General features: G+C 43.3%; 1 protein-coding gene across 1 annotated transcript in view; it reads left to right on the forward strand.

Annotated features, from left to right (window-relative positions):
- Window positions 1-84: 84 nt before the first annotated feature.
- The window catches only part of MACO1 (macoilin 1), a 27,975-nt gene continuing 6,458 nt past the window's right edge, over window positions 85-21,601 (forward strand). Inside the window, exons 1-7 of the mRNA XM_058856610.1 lie at window positions 85-764; window positions 7,739-7,880; window positions 9,412-9,538; window positions 10,700-10,823; window positions 11,193-11,371; window positions 11,859-12,357; window positions 20,481-20,639. Of these exons, the coding sequence (XP_058712593.1) occupies window positions 685-764; window positions 7,739-7,880; window positions 9,412-9,538; window positions 10,700-10,823; window positions 11,193-11,371; window positions 11,859-12,357; window positions 20,481-20,639 (1,310 nt within the window). The 5' untranslated portion in view covers window positions 85-684. The remainder of the gene's footprint in view (window positions 765-7,738; window positions 7,881-9,411; window positions 9,539-10,699; window positions 10,824-11,192; window positions 11,372-11,858; window positions 12,358-20,480; window positions 20,640-21,601) is intronic.

The following is a 21,601-nucleotide window of genomic DNA, read 5'->3' on the forward strand; positions in this document are numbered from 1 at the left end:
TTGCATCCCCTTCCCCAACTGCCCGTTTGCCAGCGAGGTTGTCAATCAAGCGGGAGAGGTGGCACCTCTGTGCTACGGTGACAGAGGAAATTGAGCCCTCCTTCTTCCGTTTCCGAGTGGATGGCTGAGCTGTCCTTTTATTTTTCTGTTTCTCTTCCATTGGGCAGTTTCGCTGTCGGTCACCGCAAGGGGCGAGAACAAGCCCGCAGCGCAGTAGGCGGGAGGAGACCTAAATCTACATCATGATTGGCTGACAGACCCGTCAATCAAAAAGTGCCATCTCTGATTGGGTTATAGGACCGTCATTCACAGTGGTGGGCGTGCCACGCGACGGCACGAGGCGGGCTCAACTTTCTGACACTTCGATTGGTCTATTCTACCGTCTGTCTGACTTTCCTCGCCGCTGATTGGTTGCAGATGCTGTCACTCAGATAAGTTCAACCGTTTGATTGGTCAGCCCCGGGGAGGCGGGGCGCTGCGCGGCGGCTGCGCGGGGGGACACGGCGGGGAGGGACGGACCAGGAATTATTTTTATTTCTTTGTTTCCCGGGGAAAAAAAATAGGAAAAAAAAAGGAAAAAAAGAAAAATAAACGGAAAAAAAAGGCCCCGCGCTCGGGAACCCCCCGCGGGGGCGGATGGTGCTGCCGTGAGCGGGGCGGGCCGGGCCGGGCCGGGCCGGCGGGATGAAGCGGCGGAGCGCGGACTGCAGCAAACTGCGGCGGCCGCTCAAGCGGAACCGCATCACCGAGGGCATCTACGGCAGGTACCGAGCGGCCGCCGCGGCGCCGGGAGCGGGCGGTTCGCGGCCCCGGGCTCTCCCCGGTAGCCCCCCCCGGCCCTGTCACCGTCATGGCGCCCCGGCTCCCCTCAGGCGCTGCCCCGCCCCGGGCCCTCCGCGCCCCCGGGGCTCCGCCGCGCCGGGGGCAGCTGCTGGCCAAGGTGCTGCCGGCACCGCCTGGGCTGAGCACCCAGCACCGGGGCCTTCCCCCTGTGTCACCCCCGGGGGGCTCCGCTGCGGCTCCCCGAGCCTCTCCCGGCTCTCCCTGGGGAGCTTTCCCCGGCGGGGTCTCGCAGCTGGGCATTACCGGGGGTACCGGAGCTGCCCGGGGAGGATTTCATGGCCGGGGGTACCGGAGCTGCCCGGGGAGGTTTTCATGGCCGGGGGTACCGGAGCTGCCCGGGGAGGATTTCCCGGCTGGACATTGCCGGGGGTACCGAAGCTGCCCGGGGAGGTTTTCATGGCTGGGCATTGCTGGGGTACCGGAGCTGCCCGGGGAGGTTTTCATGGCTGGACATTACCGGGGGTACCGGAGCTGCCCGGGGAGGTTTTCATGGCCGGGCATTGCCGGGGGTACCGGAGCTGCCCGGGGAGGTTTTCCCGGCTGGGCATTGCCGGGGGTACCGGAGCTGCCCGGGGAGGTTTTCATGGCCGGGCATTACCGGGGGTACCGGAGCTGCCGGGGAGGTTTTCATGGCTGGACATTGCCGGGGTACCGGAGCTGCCCCGGGGAGGTTTCCCCCGCTGGACATTGCCGGGGGTACCGGAGCTGCCCGGGGAGGTTTTCATGGCCGGGGGTACCGGAGCTGCCCGGGGAGGTTTTTCCCGGCTGGACATTGCCAGAGGCTGCACTCAGCAGCGGTGAACACCTGGGATGTTGCTCCGCTCTTCCTGCAGGGTTTCACGAAGTTGTTTTTCCCCGAGCCGTGGGAGCAGGAGGTGTTTTGGGAATTCCCGGAGCAGGGATGGATGGCCTGGTGTGCTGGGGACAGAGCAGGTGCCCGACTCACCTCTGACCTGGGGAATGAGGAAACAAACAGCGCTGAACCGAGATTCCCTTGGGATGTGCCTCATCCTGGGAATTGGGATGTGTTTTCCAGGCAGAACGCACCAAAACGCTGATTTGTGTCCCAGCACCGTCGTTGTGAGGCTGTTTAAAGAGTCCTTTAGAGCTCTGCTCTCCCCAGTGCGTCGGATTTTGTGTGGAACTCAGTAATTCTTGCATTTCTCAATCAGCAGGAGTTTGTGAGAGCTGTAGTAAAAGTGCTGCTGTCCCATTTCTGTTTCTAGTTCAGTGGGGTTGATGAATGCAGTGCCTGGAAACCTGAGCGAGCTCATACAATTCAGATGTTAAACTTTGCATGAGGGAAGCAGCTGCTGGGGAGCTGTGACAGGAATAAAATTGTCCCAGTGTGCTGCTTATCCCACTTGTAGTAAGAGTAGAGAGCTTTTTGCTTTAGACTTTCAGGTTTTGGGAAAATGCTGCCTGGAATGGTAAAGAAAAACATCCCTTGTGTAGAAATTATTACTCAAGGTGAAGAATAATTCAAATATATAAGGAATTGCTTATAACTGGATTTCAGAAGTCATCCCAAATGCTTTGCCCTTGAGGTGACTGGCAGGGAAAATGGGGTGAGAAGAGGAGGGAAAATCAGGGAAAGCTCAGAGGAACTCCAGGAGCTGAGTGTGTGCAGCAGGAAGAGCTGCTGGTGTCCTGTGAGCACCTCTGGCTTTGTTTCTCCTGGCATATTTTGGCTCAGGAATGGGATTTTTAGCCTTTGCTTCACGTGGTGTTTTGCTAAACAGAAACAATCAGCATCCTTAGAGTGCTGTCCCACAGAAAGGAGAAATATTGGGAAGGCTTTTCCCTCTGGAAATCTGAGCAGGGATGTTCTCCTACAGGGATCTGGGATATTTTTCTCTCTTCTTTTTTTTTTTTTCACACTTCTTTCTCTCTCCACTCCATAATTCAGTGTTCACATACATGTAACTTCTCACAGAACTACAGTTGTCTAAATTCTTGTAATTTCTGCAGTTATTTACTCAGCTTATCTTAATTGTCCCCATCAGCTTACACAGACCCAGTAAATGCAGTTATCAGGAGGAAGCATCCTGGGTTTATGGGCAGAGAAGCCAGGCTGAGCAAACAGTGGGATTTGGATACTTAACTCTTTGTTTTGTTTGCTTTTTAAATTAAGCCTGATGTTAAATTAAGGCTCCTGTCCAGCTTGGGTGTGTGAGGGAGGCACAGCTGTCACTGAGACATGTGGGGTGGGGGAGAGCTGGGAAAATGAGAAGTTTTGGAGCAGGTGGAGCAGGGAAGGGATTGTCCTACAGGGAAGCTCTAGTGGCAGAGTTTGCATGTGTAAAAACTGAAGCAGATTATAAGAAGTGATAGTAAAACAGAATTAGAATTATAAAATCCTGAGCTGCACTGAAAGATGTGGATGATCTGTCTCTCTGAATGTTGATTTTTGTAGTGACTTGTGCTCTTTAGAAGGATCTGTGGAAAGAACTTTATTATAATTTAAAATAACTGATTTCAACAGATCTCCAAATTGTAATTGGAGGATCTCTTATTTCCATAGCTTATATTCCAAATTTTGCCTTTTCCCACGTAAAACAACGGCAACAGTTTAAAAATGCTAAAGCGATTTAACATCTACTTTTTGGCAGTGTGCATCCATTAAACCCTTAATTGTTAATTAGAGTATTAATTGCAGCTTGTCATCAGTCAAGCAATTAAAGTTTACTCGTCCCTAAGTCTTCCTGGTCCTCATCTTGGATGTGGTTGAAATCTGGTGAGGATCCTTCAGCTGCATTGCTGATATTTGGCTCTGCTTGGCCCTGCTTTCGAATTTTCAAGATGAATTCCCTGCTGAGGAATTTTCAAGATGAATTCCCCTCATCCCTGCTTTAACTTGTGCTGTCACATCAGCTGGTGGATGCTGTCTCGTGGATTCCCTGACAATAGTCCTGAAATACTCCCCGTTCCTTCAGAGCCAGGGTTTTTTTAGCTGAGGATGGAAATTGCCCTTTATCCAGGCACTCCGTGGGCTGCCAGGGGAGGGTGTCTCATCTCCACCTGGCCCTGGTGGCACAGGACAGGATTCCTGGCTGCCACCACCCCTAAAATACTCCTGCTTCCCTCTGCCACCCAAATCCTGACAGGGCTGAGTTCCAAGGACTGCATTTTTGTCAGCCAAATAAACTGGAAGGAAAACATCAGCGCTACCTCCAGGAATGTGGCCTTTTTTAGGCTTTTCTTGAAAATCTATAATGATTTCTCCTCCTAATTTATTCTGACACTTCTTTACCAGCTTCCCTATAGAGGGTAAAGCGTTTTCTGCTGGAGCTGCCCTGGAGGTCTGGAACAAAGCAGCAGAGCTGCCTTTTCTCACTTGAACTCCAGTGTAATTTAGCCTACATTTAATGTGTCCCACTGTGCCAGCCCCGGTGGCACAGGGAGTATCAGCCCCTGACTCTCTCCCTGCAGCTCCTGTGGCTGGATTTTGGTGTTTGCAGCTGAATTCCCAGAGCTGGCAGTTCCACAGGCTGGGTGCTGCCTGGCTTCCAGCACTGCCAGGATTTTCCCTTGGGGCTGCCTTTCCTTACCTGCCCCAGCTCAGGGATGGATCTGTTCTGACAAGAATCAGGAGTCAGGGAGCTTTCCTGGGATTCTTTACATTTCTTTTCCTTTTCAAACCTGTAGCTGGCAAGTGTTTCACGTGGCCAGTGCCAGCAGTGATGTTTTCTGCTTTTCAGACTCGCTGTGCTCGATCTGTTCCACTTCTCCTGCCCACTTGATATCTGTTGGTGTGTTTATTTATATCAAGCTTTTCTATTTGCTGATCTCCACTCAGCATCCCCAGTGTTGTGGCTGCTGGGTAACCCCTGAGGTGGTGGTGGGGGGGGGATTGTTGATTATTTGGGAATTTCACCCAAATGCTCAAATTCACCTTTTTTAAAGCTCACCTGTGCCCTTGGCACCCTGCCAGCCTCGGGATGCCTCCTGCTCCATTGTCTTGGATGAGTCAGGCTGCCAAATGGAACATGCCAGGATTTCCTTTCCAGCCTTTGGCCATTGCTAATAATAGTGGGGAGAGAATTAAAGCTTCATCGACCTCCAGTTTGGGTTTGGGGTACAGAACTGGGTCTTTTTCTAGGGATTTTTGGCAATGTTTTTACCTTAGAGCCAGCAGAGGATTTGCTACTGCAGGGCAGTAAAAGGAGAACAAAGAACAAGAGGGGAAAAAAAAAAAAGGAAATGGCATCTGGCACTTGCAGGGGGAGGAAGAATAAGGAGGAAAATTATTTGTTTGCAAATTCAAAGGGGGAGCACAGTCACTAGAGGGTTATGAATAAATCTTTCTATTCAGTGTACATTAGCCATCAATTGACCTTTCAGAGAAATTGCAGCACTGTAATCACTGCTCCTCCCTGCCCTGTGCCCTGCTCCTCCTTTTCCTTTATCACCCTCCAGGATTAGATGCCATATGCTGTTTCATGGCAAAAGCCCTGTCCTTAAACCTCTGCCAGGCCACCCAGGGCAGATTTTTTGACATGTGTCAGGAAATTGGATAACCCAGATTTTTAGGTTTTTATCTGCAAGAATCTTCCCCCCCCCCTCCCCCATTTTGGGATCCACTTCAGAATTCCAGTTGGTCTCATGGGATATATTTGAGCCTCTGCAATAACAAGGTTTTCCAGGGGGTTTAATTCCTGGGGATGTGTTTCAGCTCTCCCTGATTCCATGGGGAGCTGTCAGCTCATCCTGCTGGGCTGGGGGCTTGTCTGAACACAAACCTGGCTGTGCAGCACCTCAGGGGGAGCAGGAACTGAGATTTGGGCTCCTTCCCTGCTGGGGCCAACACCAGGCTTGGGGCTTTTAAACTTTCCTGTACTCCTGGAATTCTGAATGGCTCTGGAGCCCTTCAGACAATGAGAAATAGGCTCTTTAATACTGTTGGCAAAACCTCCTTACAAGTGTTGCATTGTTCCAATTCCACTTTAGAAAGTGCTAAGTGTCAGCAGGGCCCTTGGATTGATATGAATTTAATATCAGAAATCACTTTAATGGCTGTGGTACAGATCTCTTGTTCAGCAAATGCTTTCACTTGGAGTGGCACTTCACAGTTGAGCAGCATTAGGCCTGACAGCCCTCATTTGCTGGGAAAAATGGGGTCTCCTCGTGGAAAATAAACAAAAGCCATGAGTGTAACCCAGGAAAAAGCTCCACAACACAACTGAGCAGAGCAAGGAATTTCTGGCTGTGATGATTTTCTACAATCCCTCAGATCTGATACAATTCCAGGTCCAATTCCAGAGTCTGGGCCCAAATGTCACCTTTAGTGTCAAATGTTCTCTGAGTGCAGCTGCTTTTTTACAGATTTCTGGTGAGGATCTAAACTTTAAATAAACAGGGAAAGGCAGTCTGTGGAAGCATAATTCACCAGGACAATGTGACCATTTAAGGGGTTGTGGTGACTTTTGGTTGGCTGGGTTTTGCTGTGGGATATTTTGTTGGGTTTGAGGTTTGTTTTTTTTAAACTCACATTATAGTTTCATTCTTCTCAAACAGTAATTTGTGACTGGGGCTGGGTCCATCAGAACTGAAAATCGAATTTCTTTAACTTTTCCAAGTGTGTGCAGTTAATTTTGTTTCCATTCCATTAAAGTGCTTCCTGGAGCCTTTTGCTGTGTTTTTTTCCCCATTCTGTTGATAAGGGAACTCTCAAGCACATCCCATTCTGATTCCCACCAAATCCAAGTGGTTTTTCCCAGCCCTGAGCTTTGGACCTGGATTTGGGCGACAAGCGAGTGAGAATGGCACAAGTTCAGTTGTTTCCAAACCTCTCCTGCTTTCTCTTGGTTTTTCTTTTTCCCTGGAAATGTTGTGTTTTGTCTCTTCCCCAAAATTCTGAACGAGTTCCTAAAAAAAGCCCTGAGCAGGGCAGGAACTCGACCCTGCCTGGCTCTGGGTGCAAACCCTTGGCACATCCCACGAAACATTCCAGGGCAAAGTTCTGCTGGTTGTGCTAGAGGAGGGAAAACAAGTGACTAAAAGGAAAATTGGCACTTGATTTAAAAGAGAAAAATGTATTTTTAACCCCACTTTTTTTGTCTATAACCCAATAGAGTGCAGCAAGGTATTGGGGAGCTGGAGTGCCAGATCTGGGGGTGATGGGTTTGGGGGGAAAAAGGGATTTGGGTTCTTTTTTGGAGGAATGGATTGAGCTGATGCCTCAAGTGTTCCTTGGGTATGAGCTGAAAATGTTTTTAAGCTCTGTTGCCAAGAAGGATCATCAGTGTTTCAAAATGCAGGACTCAGAACATGGGAATGTGGCTCAGAAAGAATTAAAAAATAAAAGTTAGGCTGGTCTCAAGCCTCGTGTGCTTCCATTTTTCTGGGCTTTTGTTTGTTTTTAAGGGACCCCTTTGCCTTCATAGAAATATTTTCAAATCTAACACTGGTAACTCAGTATCAAAACAATCTTTAAATTGCTGTAGGCTCAAAATACATCTCAGTTTATTGGTGTTGCAGTGTGTGTTAAATGAGGGAACATCTGCAGCCTGCTGAGGAGGGGCAACACTGAAATTCCTGAGCTCCAGGGGCAGGAGAGGACTGGAAAAGGAAGATTGCAGCTGGGAGAAGTTACCTTTGGCAGGATTTCACTGTGTGAAAATGCAAATGGGTGCTGATGTCGTGTGTGTCCTGCTGTTTATCAGGAGAAATAAATGCAGTTCAGTATCAGCTTCATTAGACCAGGCCTGCTGTAATGGAATAATAATAAATAAAAAACACCCTAAACTTATTTTATAAAATTATTTTGGCTGACATTTCCTTCTCTGTATTACAGTTGTAATTCTGAATATTTTAATTAAAAAACAAAAAATACAAAAACTCAGTTTATCTATTGGAAATGCTGACCTGAAGTTTCCTTTTTCTTTCCCCCCAGCACCTTCCTGTACCTGAAGTTCCTGGTGGTGTGGGCCCTGGTGCTGCTGGCAGATTTTGTGCTGGAGTTCAGGTTTGAGTACCTGTGGCCCTTCTGGCTCTTCATCAGGAGCGTTTACGATTCCTTCCGATACCAGGGCTTGGTGAGTGTGCTCAGGAGCCCTGAGCCTTTCCAGGGAATCCTGAACTCCAGGGAATAGTCCATATTACACAGCATTATTATTATTATTATCATCATTATCATCATTATCATCATTATCATCATTATCATCATTATCATCATCATCATCATCATCATCATCATTATCATTATCATATAATTATATAATCATCATTATCATCATCATTATCATAATCATTATTATCATTATCATATCATTATAATATCATTATCATATCATTATCATATCGTTATCATATCATTATCATCATTATCATCATCGTTATAATTATCATCATTATCATCATTATCATATAATTATATCATCATTGTCATATAATTATTATCATGATTATTGCACTGTTATCATATCATTATCATATCGTTATCATGTCATTATCATATCATTATCATCTCATTATCATGCCATTATAATATCATTATCATAGCATTATCATATTGTTATCATATAATTATAATATAATTATCACATCATTATAATATCGTTATCACATCATTATCACATCATTATCATATCGTTATCATATCGTTATCATATCGTTATCATATCATTATCATCATCATTATCATCATCATTATCATCATCATTATCATCATCATTATCATCATCATTATCATATCATTATATCATTATCATTATCATCATTATCATCATCATCATCATTATCATCATCATCATCGTCATCATCATTACCATTATTATTTTTTATTATTTGCTATTATTATTATTTACTATTATCATTATTATTACTATTATTATTTACTACCTTATTATATATATAATATTCCATATTACAATGGCACTCAGAGCCTCCTCAACCAGGAGAGCTTTTCTCTGATTTATTTCTTCTCTCTGATGGATATTTTATCTGTGGCAAGTGAAAATGAAATAAAGATTTATCCAAATTTCACCACAGGAAAAATATTGTTTCAATTGCTGAGCTGGGTTTGAATGAAACAGAATTGTATTTTATATATACATATGTACAAATATATATATATATTTTATATATACATATAATTATATATATATATTTATATTTATTAATAATATATTCTTATATGTGTATAACCTTATTTATATGTAAACAGGCAAGACTTTCTGTATTATTTTAATGAAAACCCTGTTATATAGAGTTTTTTATATTTATATATGTATGTGTGTATATATACATAGGCATATGCTATCTATATATAAATAAATTTAAATATCTATTATATAAATAGATAAATATAGATAAATAGATATAAGTATCTATAAATAAATAGATTATATATAAATATAAATAAATAGATTATATATAAAAATATATTTTAATATGTTAAAATAGATTAAAATTAAATAAACATGTAATATTAGAAATATTGGTGTGTTATAAAAGTATAGCTATTAGATTTTTTATCTAAAATGTATTGTACATATTTTAATATATATAAAAAACTATTTTGTTTATTTTTTCCTCTTCTTTATCCCCCTCCCTCTTTTCTTTCAGGCCTTCTCAGTATTTTTTGTGTGTGTAGCATTTACCTCCAACATCATCTGTCTGCTCTTCATCCCAATCCAGTGGCTGTTCTTTGCTGCCAGCACCTATGTGTGGGTACAGTATGTGTGGCACACAGGTGGGGCATTATTCTTTATTTCCAAAGACTCATTTCTTACTTCTTTATTTACAACTCTTCTTTATTGACAGCTTCCAGGGCTCAGGATGTGTCTCACATCTTTTAGGAACAAAACCCCTCCGCTGTTACCTCAATTAATGCGATTTTTTTAGAGCTAAAAATGTTGGTTTGTTTTTTGGTTTTGCACTTGGGGTGCATCTCAAGTAAGCAGGAACTGGATGGGGAATAAAGAGGAATTCCAGAGTAGTAAAAAGAAGATTTATTTCCTGACTTTAAAACTCTCCTGCAGCGATTCAACAAATCCAGAGCACACAGGAAAAGTTTGTGACAGTGCTCTGTTCTTCCCCACTCAAATTTAGATAATAATATTCAGATATCAGTTATTTCAGTGAGCAGAGTTAAATTCTGTTTTAGCAAAGCTGGATCCAGTTTCTGAGCTGGTGATACCAGAGGTTCTCCTGACAGTTTGAGACTTATATGGAGAATTCTTGTCCCCCTCTGCTGCCCTTTTCTCCCCGAGTTGTTTGGGTTTGTTCTCATAAATCCCTGGCTTTGGATGAAGCAGCGGAGCTGGGGGGAGGTGGTTTAGTTCCTTCCTTCAATCAAAACATTTTAGGATTAAAATTTAAGTTGTTTTGTTTTTTTCTTTTTTAGTGGTAATCTTTTGCTCCCCAGATTCTTGGGATTTGTGGAACATTTTGTGTTAGCCTTGATCCCAGGGGTTTGATCATCCCTCACTCAGCTCTGTGACAACTTAGTCATTGCTAATAGCAGCAGTGTGGGAGCTGATGGCAGATGCTGTGAGCCACTTGCTGCCCAATTTCAAATACCTGCAGAATCTGGGGTTATTTTTAGAGCTGTATTAATATGTTAAAGCCTTATCTGAAATTGTTCAGGGCTGGTGCTTAGAAGGAGGAACCTGATGGGCCAGTTTTAGCTGTAGCTATTGAGCTGATTTAATATTTTAATTCATGGCAACCTCAGGACTTACTCATTTTCAGTGCTCATCCAAGCTGATGGGAACTTGTTTTTTTTTTCTAAGTTATGATCTTTTTGGGTGAAACCTTTAAGATTTGTTTCCTTAGACTGCTGAAACATTTTAAAAAGAACTTTCAGATCCTTGCTGCCCCTGAGGTGCCTCTGTTTCCCTTCTCTCCACAGAAAGAGGTGTGTGCTTACCAACAGTATCACTGTGGATACTTTTTGTTTATATTGAAGCAGCCATTAGATTTAAAGATTTAAAAAACTTCCACGTGGACCTTTGTCGTCCATTTGCAGCGCACTGGTGAGTTCTTCTCTGTCCTTTCCTTATTAACCTTCATTTCACCAGGAAAATGAACAATCAGGCCTTTTTATTTGGGTTCAGGGCTCTGCTGTTCAGTTTTTCCCTCACATTTCTGCCATGAAATATTCCAATATTCCATGAGAAATGTGTGTAAACAAGGACCCAGTGGCACCTCTGTGTGCTGTGAGGAATTTGGAGTGTGGATATTCCAAACATTGCTGGAAAACTGTGAAGCAGCAAAAACCACTTTATAGATCATCTTCTATGGAAGTTGTTCCCAGGTGTATACACTTGATTAATTCTCCATCAAGGCTATAATTTGATTAATAACACTGCTTTTTTTTTTTTTTAATTTTATTTTCTCCTAAGCATTGGCTACCCTGTTGTGACTTTGGGCTTTGGCTTTAAAAGTTACGTCAGCTACAAGATGCGTTTGAGGAAGCAGAAAGAGGTGCAGAAGGAGAACGAGTTCTACATGCAGCTCCTGCAGCAGGCACTGCCCCCAGAGCAGCAGATGCTGCAAAGGCAAGAGAGGGAGGCAGAGGAAGGCAAGTTATTCCTTCTTGTGTTCTCTGTTTTCCAAGGAAAAATGAGCCCCAGACCCTGAGGAGCTGTTTCAGCCCAGCTTGGTTTGGTGGTGAGCTCAGAGGGGCAGAAATGAAATCAGTTTGGAGTGGTTAATGTGACAGGAAAAGTGAATTATGGCCCCTCTGCTCAGTTCTTCATTAGCATCTGGTCAGTCACTGTTGGGTGAAGCTCAATAATAATAATAATAATAAAACAAATAAATGCTATATTAACAATAAGAATAAATACTACCTTATTAAATCCCTGTTTCCTGCCTGGAATGAGGCAAAAATGCCTTAAAATAGGTGACTTTGGGGAAAAAAATTTCTCTTTTCTAGAGAGTTTCCAATACTGATTGTTTCCTGCAGGAATGATGGATGTGTCCATAATGATTTTTCTTTCTGTGGCACGGTATTGATGGATTTAATGAACTAAGTTGGGTTTTTTGTTTTCACTTTGGTGTTGCAGCAGCCAAAGGATTATCTGATATGGATTCCTCAATGCTCCTGCAGCACAATGGAGGCATTCCAGCCAATAAAAAAATCTCTGCAACGTTGCCAGAGCTGGAATATCGAGAAAAAGGGAAAGAAAAGGACAAGGATGCAAAGAAACACAACCTTGGAATAAACAACAACATTTTGCAACCTGTAGACTCTAAAATACAAGAAATTGAATATATGGAAAACCATATCAATAGTAAAAGATTAAATAATGATCTTGTAGGAAGTACAGAAAACCTCTTAAAAGAGGACTCATGCACTGCCTCGTCCAAAAATTACAAAAATGTCAGTGGGGTTGTGAACTCCTCACCCCGCAGCCACAGTGCAACCAACGGGAGCATCCCTTCCTCATCCTCTAAAAATGAGAAAAAACAGAAATGTGCCAGCAAGAGCCCGAGCACACATAAGGACTTAATGGAAAATTGTATTCCTAATAACCAGCTAAGCAAACCAGATGCACTGGTAAGGTAAGTTGGGCCTGAGCCTTGTCTCATCCTCCCTTGGTCCATCAGGACTCAGGGATGTTTGCTTTTTGTTGTGGAAAATGTCATTTCTGATCACGTGGAGAAGACAGAATTGTGTAGGGGTGTGGGGTAAGATCTCCAGGAGATCCAGTTCCTGGTTTTTGTTGGATGTGCAGCCTGGAGCAGATCATTTCTGGCTCGGGATCTGCTCCTCTACCTCACAGGGCTCCTGTGAGGCACCATCAATGCTCTGCTAGAAAGCAAGAGAAACACGGAGAAAATCAGCTCATCTGTCCTTGCCAGCTCTTGTGTGGAGCAACCTCTGCCTCTCTGGGGGTTCACTGGGGTTTCTTGGTGCCTGAGCAGGTTTGGTTTTGTTTTTCCTTTGGTGTGTTCAGCTTCTGCTTTAATCTGCAATTCCCAGTGTGGAGGCAGCGAGTGCAGAGAGCTGAGTTCAGCCCTGGTGCAGGCACAGCTCGCAGGGATTGGTTTGGGAACCTGTCAGCATGGAAAAGTCCCATGGAAAAATCCATCTGCTCCTGGGAAGTGGAGAGGGAGCTGGATTTGTGAGGTGCAGCAGCTCACCCCAAGACAGATGGTGCTGTCATGTGCAGCAGTGAGGAGAGCGGTGTGACTGTGCACGGAGAGATGTCAGGAACAAAAACTGTTCCACAATTCCCCTCCAGCATTTTCCACCTGGCTCATGCCTCTTTTATTCCTTATTCCACCAAATCACTGTTGGCCAACTTAATTGGCAGATCAGGCTTGTTTTCCCTGCAGGTACCTTTGATAATTGGGCTTTTGTCTCTGAGGATTTGTGCTGTGGCAACACAATTACTTCAGTGGAAATACTATTTTCTCCTCTGATAATCACTCTGCCCCTGATTGACATAGCCCTGCCAATTAAACACCCGGACTAATTGATACCTAATGTCTGTAGAGAACTTGTGTGAGGCAAATGAGAAAAGCAGCAATCAATCTGATCTGTGAATTTAGGATTGATGGTTCTGCCTTCAGCAAAAACACCTGGGGGTTCCCATCCTCAGCTGGCAGCTCTGCACTCTTTTTAAGGTTGGGAGAGAAGGGTCAGCTCAGTTTGCTGCAATTCCAAACATTCCTAAGCCTTGAAAAGAGGGAAAGCCTTCAGGAATGACCTGCCAGCCTGAGAATTGAGTGGCTGTGACAGGGACTGTCAACCTGGTGTGTTTAAAGCTTAAATTCCATGTTGAAATCCTCATGTGGGAGCTTAGAGCAGGGGTCACCAATTGCCCAGGGTGAGTTTTGGATGACAGAAATGAATCTTGCAGCAAAACAGATCAGGAATTCCAGGTTAGGGAATTCCAGCTCCTGGAACTCTCTGGGGAAGGACAGAGAACACAGCTCCACTCTGAAAATGCCTGACTCTGCCCTGAGAGGGAGCTGAACTTCTTCAAGCAAGTATTTTTTGGGATGTGTGGGTGTGGAGTTGTGCTACAAATCCCTGGAGCTGTTTCTTGTCCGTGATGTCCCTGTGCAGGCAGCCCAGGAGCAGGGGAACACCAGAGCCCAGAATTCTGCCTGGAATCATTCATGAAATCTTGTTTCTGCTCAGCCTGCCCATGTAGCTCCCACACCAGTGGGAGCATAAACTCACCTGACAAATTGGATTAGATGGATGCACTTCAATTTAAAAATTCATGGTGCTTTTTTTATTTTAACCTTGTCAATTATCCCATCCCTGGAGTGCCAGGCATTTGTTCATCATCTTTTCCACTTCCAGGAGTGTTACTCATTCCTGTTATTAAACTTTCAGTCTGCATTGCTGCTGGAGCCTGGAAAGGGCTGAGTGAAGTCCTGCATTTGTTCAGACTCAGGTCAGATCTGCTCAGCTTCCAAATAAAGCTGCTTTTTCCTACTCCCTGTCCAGCTGCAGGATGGCAGCCCCGAGCTGCTTTCCTTTTGTGTCCACACATGATGGCCCTGAGTAAGCAGAAATAAATGTAAAATATTCCTTCTGCTGCTGGGGACTTGGGGTTAACAGGGCTGGAGACAGTCAGGATCAGGAGGTTTTGGAGACCAGGAGTTTTGCTTTGAAACACTTGACATGATCTAGCTGGAATCTGCTAGTTAAGGTTTATATATCTATTTTATACATAAAATACTGCTGTTATGTGGAGCTAAGCTTCTCTTTTTGCTCTGTCTGGTGGAACATCAGGGCCTGACTGTTTGGTTTTATGGAGAGGAACTTCCTGATGCCCATCCCTGGGAATTGTTCCATTCTTTCTGGCTGGAGCTCAGGGATCCCAGAGGTTCAGGAACCTTTGGGCTTTTCTGAGATGTCTGCTGGTGCTTGTCAAACCCTTCATCACTGAATCTCTGTGCTCTGAGTGCTTTCCCAGCTCCCTGGTCTCCAGGTCCATTTGGGATCAGTCCCTTTGCACTTTGCTGTTTATCAGGAGGCACAGAGCAAATTCATTTTTTACCATTTCACTCTTTCCTGAGGTGAAACAGATTTAAAGCCTTAATATATGGAACAAATCCAAGCTGGAATTGCTGCAGAATTATTTCTTTGTGGCTGTTTATTGCACATTACGTAGCAAAACCCATGACCTGCCCCTGGCTTTTAGCACCCTTAAAGTCCCTGCACTAAAACCACACAAAAAAACCTGGCAGAACTGTCTGTATCCACAGAGGTCCTGCCTTTGGCACACGAGGTGATGAACAAGCTGTCTCCTGTACTAATTATTCCCACAGATAACGAGGACATCTTCTGGCAGTTGGGCTGGGAAAATTCTTGCTGAAGCAAAAGCTGCTCTGCCACAGCTTATTTGGCTTTTCCTAAAATGGCATTACCTGCAGAGACAGACTGGAAGGTTTTAATGTGAATTTATCAATTTATGGCCTATTTGGTGCTAATATCATAAAATTTGGTGGCATCACTGATGGGCAGAGAGGGGTTGGTGCCTCCTGCTCACCCCCTGCCTGGAGTGGCATTAAAGCAGCAGAAGGTTTCCTGTGTCAGCTGCAGGGGGGTGATGGCCAGGCTTTCCTGCCCTAGGAGAGCAAGCACAGAACAGAAAATCAGGATTGGGAATGGGAATGAGGAATGTGGGAGCCAATCCCTCCTTCCCGAGGCAGCAGAGTGCTCAGAAACTGAGCGACCTTTGGAACTGGCAGCTGCTTGGAGCAGTGCTGCAGCAGGGAGAGGAGGATCCTGGATGTCTGTGGATCCTGGATTTCTGTGGATCCTGGATTTCTGTGGATCCCTGGCTGTTTGGGAATGCAGGATGCTGCAAAGGAGGATCCTGGCTCTCTGTGGATCCTGGCTCTCTGTGGATCCTGGATTTCTGTGAATCCTGGATGTCTGTGGATCCTGGCTGTGTGGGAATGCAGGATGCTGCAAAGGAGGATCCTGGATGTCTGTGGATCCTGGATTTCTGTGGATCCTGGATTTCTGTGGATCCTGGCTGTGTGGGAATTCAGGATGCTGCAAAGGAGGATCCTGGATTTCTGTGGATCCTGGCTTTCTGTGATCCTGGCTGTTTGGGAATGCAGGATCCTGGCTTTCTGTGGATTCTGGCTGTTTGGGAATGCAGGATGCTCCTCAGAGCCTGTGAGCTCCAGCAGGGAAAGGAGGATCCTGGATGTCTGTGGATCCTGGATGTCTGTGGATCCTGGATGTCTGTGGATCCTGGCTTTCTGTGGATCCTGGCTTTCTGTGGATCCTGGCTTTCTGTGGATCCTGGATTTCTGTGGATCCTGGATTTCTGTGGATCTCTGGATGTTTGGGAATGCAGGATGCTGCAAAGGAGGATCCTGGCTCTCTGTGGATCCTGGATTTCTGTGGATCCTGGATGTCTGTGGATCCTGGTTTTCTGTGGATCCTGGTTTTCTGTGGATCCTGGATTTCTGTGGATCCTGGATTTCTGTGGATCCTGGCTGTGTGGGAATTCAGGATGCTACAAAGGAGGATCCTGGATTTCTGTGGATCTCTGGCTGTTTGGAAATGCAGAATGCTGCAAAGGAGGATCCTGGCTCTCTGTGGATCCTGGATTTCTGTGGATCTCTGGATGTTTGGGAATGCAGGATGCTGCAAAGGAGGATCCTGGATTTCTGTGGATCCTGGATGTCTGTGGATCCTGGATGTCTGTGGATCCTGGATGTCTGTGGATCCTGGCTGTGTGGGAATTCAGGATGCTGCAAAGGAGGATCCTGGCTTTCTGTGGATCCTGGCTTTCTGTGGATCCTGGATGTCTGTGGATCCTGGATTTCTGTGGATCCTGGATTTCTGTAGATCCTGGATTTCTGTGGATCCCTGGCTGTTTGGGAATGCAGGATGCTCCTCCTCAGAGCCAGTGAGCTCCAGCAGGAGCAGCTCAGGGCTGCAGGAGCACAGGAGCAGCTCCACTTCTGCTTGTGCCAGAGCAGGACAGAGGCAGAGCTGGAGCTCTTGCTCAGCATCTCAGGGCCTTGTGGGTGCTTCAAAGTGCTAATTTTGATACAAACTGTGTTTCATTTGAGTGCAATCACCAGGTGATTATGGGATGGAGTAAACTGAGCACCTGGATGTCAATACTGGTGAACATTAAAGCTGAATTGAGTTGTCTTTAAGTTCCTCCATCACTCTCCCCCAAGGCATTTGGGAAAATTGTCCCTCTCAGAGACATTCCCTGATGAATTCTCCTCACCAGGAATGACAGGAGGTGGTGCTCAGCAGAGGAAATGGGGAAATCTGCAGCTAGAGGAATGACAAACTGAAGGAATTGACCTCTCTTGTATAAACAGCACGACATAATCTGCAACTAAAGCCTCATTTAAAAAGCAGTTCTGTGTCACAATGAGTGCTGCTGTGTGCAGGGGAAAAACATCTTCCAAAACTCAGCTTTTCTTTGCTCCCCCTCCTCTGGAAATAATTTTCTCCAATAAACTTGGAAATAAGAGACATAAGCAGCAAATGAAATCAGAATAAGAATAACAATAATGTGAAAAATGCTGGTTTTGGGGGTCATTTATCATGGTCCCCTGCTCCCTGCACTGCTCCCTGTTTGCAGGGATATTTTTATGGCTTTTTATTGGTTTACCTTGATGTGATTTTATTTTGGAGCAGTGTTGATGTCCTTGTGTGACAGTGCAAGGAGCACACCTGGCTCTGAGGGGTAACTCCCTTCTCGTTTTCTCCTTAATGAAGTTGTGTCTCTGCCTAATTGGGGCAGGTCTGGGACAGAAACCACACAGGAAACCTTTGGATGATGATGATGATCTTGATCTTCCTCACTGGTTTTAGGGAGACAGGAGCCTGGATTTGCTCCATAATTGGCAGAAAACAGATATTCTCTGCTGGGGTGTTTAAAGCTGGAGCAAAACCTTCAATGTAATGGAAAAGGCTGATTAAAACCTGCTGAAATCTTCCTCATTCCAAACAAGCCCATTTCCAATTTCCAATGGTTTTGTGTGGCATTGACTGGAAGGAGAGGAATTTTCTCTGTTCATTTCTTTTTCTGGCCCCTTTGGAGCGATGTCTCATGGATTTTCCACCCTCCCTGAGCTCAGATCCCACCAATTCCATCCACACAGAAGGAAAAATCAGTTTTCCTGGAGAACACTCAGGTGCAGGAATGGCTCCACAACCCTGAACTCACATCAGTTCCCCCTTGCCAAAAAACACAAATTCAGCCCATCCTGTGCCAGCACCTCTGAGCTGTTCTGTGTGCTCAGGGCTTCTTTTCCTGGAATACTCAACACCCAAAAATAAATCCTGGGGTATCTTAGTTTGGCATAGTCTGAGCTATAGGTAAAAGCTATTTACAGCACTTGAGTTATCACTTCACTGGAGCCACGGATATGGAAATTATTTATGTGTACAGTGGGATTCAGGTGTGTTCCTCTGTTGAAACAGCATTTTTCCACCTATTTTTAAAAGCATGGAATAAAACCAACCAGCTCTTGGCACACCCCAGTCTGGTAGAGGCTCCTACAGCTTCTTACTCTCTTTAATTAAAACATCTACAACGCTGGGCTGCTGCTTTTTTTGGCAGATGAAACAAAATTCTGATTTCTTTGCCCTGTCCATCATTTAACACTGCATTGGTGGCACCACCAGCTCCTGGTGTTGCTGTTTTGGGGCTGATATTTGGGATATTTGGTCAGGTTTGTAAATTCTTTCCCTCAGCAGAGCCCCAGACATTGAAGTGATTTGTGCACTTCCCTTTGAGGTGGGTATTTGCTTTGTGCTGTTACTATTTGCCTATAAATTGATTTATTTTTTTCCTGTTTAAGGGTGTTTTTGAGCATTTCTGAAGGAATTCATCTTCCCAGGAGGGCTGGAGCTGTGGGAGGTGTCCCAGCCCAGCCACGCTCCTTTAGAGGCTGCTCCTGGCTCTTCATCCACCCTCTCATCCTCTCAATTCCATGGATTTGCACAGATTCCCTTCCCCTCTGGATCCAGAGGCACAGGATGTTCTCACTGCTCATCTCTCTGTGCATTTTAGGCTGAGATTTCCCTGCCCTGAAGCCCAAAAATGTTCCATTAAGGAATGAGAAAAGCTCCAGCCATTCATCTGCTGCAAAAGCTCTTTTTGGCTTTTTGTGATTGTTCTCCTCATCTCAGTGTCCCACTAATTCAGAATGCAACCCTAGGAAATAAAACCACCTTCATCTTCTTTATGGGCATTTAAAAACTCTCAAATCAATAGCTGGCAGAGCAAAGGAAGATTGTGTGACAATGGCTGGGGTGTATTTGCTTTAAATAAGTGTGTAACAGAGTTTAGAAAGGTTGATTATTCACCTGTGATGTGTTTTTATTCTAAAAACCAATAACTTTATTTGTGGGGAGCAAAATCAAAGTGAGCTGAGAGCCTCTCATCTGAAAAGTGTCTTTTATTTAACAATACTTTAATTAATAAGATTACACAAATCTTCATTAACTTTCCAAAGCTGCAGTTTGAAGCGTGGAGCAGATGGGCTCAGTTCAAGAGCGTGAAAAACGAGGTTCACATGTTTTCCTTAGAGAATTTAAAAGTTTAATAAAAAGACAATTAGGAGATAAAAAATAAAGTACACAGATACAGCTGGGTGTCTCTGCATTCACCTCACTGACAAAGGATTGTCCCTTAAAAACAGAACCCTACCACATATCCATAAATTCTCACACATATTCAAACATTCTTCTTAAGATTTTTGGGGTTCTTCTGTTTAATTTCCTCTTGCCCCCTTCCCATTAAATCAGTTTTCTTGGTGCCATTGAGATTTCCATTCCCAATAAATTCCTTCCCCAGAACTCTGGTCAGGCAGTCTTCATCTGGATAAGATAATTTATGAATGCAGGGGGGGTCTCTAAATATCTTTTTCAGTCTCAAAAGCAGTTTTTATTTTCATACTATTCCATAGCCTAACATATATATATATATATATATAAAATATCACTATTTCTAAGTTTCATCAATAACAGAAATAAACTTAATAAATTAATAAATTAATAAAATATTAATACAGCTAAATTTTCTAATCTTATCCACATAACATTCATTATAATATTTACAAAAAGCCAATAAAATATGATATGGATTTATAACAAAGAGCAATTAAAACTCAATTTAGGAGCCAGTCAGGGCCAAGGCTGAAGCTCTGAGGTTGTGGCTGGGGGCACGAGGAAGCTGAAGGTGTCCTCTGGAATTGTGTTTTGCAGGTTGGAGCAGGACATCAAGAAGCTAAAGGCTTCTTATATATATATATATATATATATAAAAAACCCATATATATATATGTTATATATATATAACACATATATATGTTATATATATAACACATATATATAGTTATATATATAACACATATATATGTGTTATATATATAACATATATATATGTTATACGTATTATATATATATAATACCACTATTTCTAAGTTTCATCAATAACAGAAATAAACTTAATAAATTAATAAAATATTAATAGAGCTAAATTTTCTAATCTTATCCACATAACATTCATTATAACATTTACAAAAAGCCAATAAAATATGATCTGCATTTATAACAAAGAGCAATTAAAACTCAATTTAGGAGCCAGTCAGGGCTGAGGCTGAAGCTCTGAGGTTCTGGCTGGTGGCACGAGGAAGCTGAAGGTGTCCTCTGGAATTGTGTTTTGCAGGTTGGAGCAGGACATCAAGAAGCTAAAGGCTGACCTGCAGGCCAGCAGGCAGGTGGAGCAGGAGCTGCGCAGCCAGGTGAGCTCGCTGAGCTCCGCCGAGCGCGGCAGCCGCGCCGAGATGGGCCAGCTCCGGCAGGAGAACGAGCTGCTGCAGAACAAGTACGTCACAGCACACAGCTCCTTGTGGCTGATTTATGGCTGATTTATTGCTAAGTTATTGCTGATTTATTGGTGATTTATTGCTGATTTATTGCTGATTTATTGATAATTTATTACTGATTTATTGCTGATTTATTGATGATTTATTGCTGATTTATTGCTGATTTATTGCTGATTTATGGCTGATTTATTGCTGATTTATTGCTGATTTATTGCTGATTTATTGCTGAATTATTGATGATTTATTGCTGATTTATTGATGATTTATTGCTGAATTATTACTGATTTATTGATGATTTATTGCTGATTTATGGCTGATTTATTGGTGATTTATTGATGATTTATTGGTGATTTATTGATGATTTATTGATGATTTATTGATGAATTATTGCTGATTTATTGATGATTTATTGATGATTTATTGATTACTTATTGGTTTCTTATTGATTACTTATTGATTATTTATTTTGTATTTATTTCTTATTTCGTATTTATTTCTTACTTTTTTCTTACTTATTTCATATTTATTTCATATTTATTTCGTATTTATTTCATATTTATTTCGTATTTATTTCGTATTTATTTCTTACTTATTTCTTACTTATTTTACTTATTTCTTACTTCTTACTTACTTCTTACATACTTCTTACTTCTTATTTCTTCTTTCTTATTTCTTCCTTATTTCTTTCTTATTTCTTTCTTATTTCTTCTTATTTCTTACTTCTTCTTACTTCTTATTTTCTTCTTATTTTCTTTTTTTTCTTATTTCTTCTTATTTCTTTTTTCTTAGTTCTTTGGTATTTTTTATTTCTTTTTTTTCCATTTATTATTTGCCTTTTTAATTATTTACTGATATCCATAGAAATGAACCAGCTACATTGTCATTTATATCAATTTTTCATATTCATTTCTACTGATATTTCCATTTTTCTGTTCAATTGCTATCAATTATTTACTGATAT

Source organism: Poecile atricapillus, chromosome 24 (assembly GCF_030490865.1).
Source record: "Poecile atricapillus isolate bPoeAtr1 chromosome 24, bPoeAtr1.hap1, whole genome shotgun sequence".
NCBI classification, from domain to species: Eukaryota; Metazoa; Chordata; class Aves; order Passeriformes; family Paridae; genus Poecile; species Poecile atricapillus.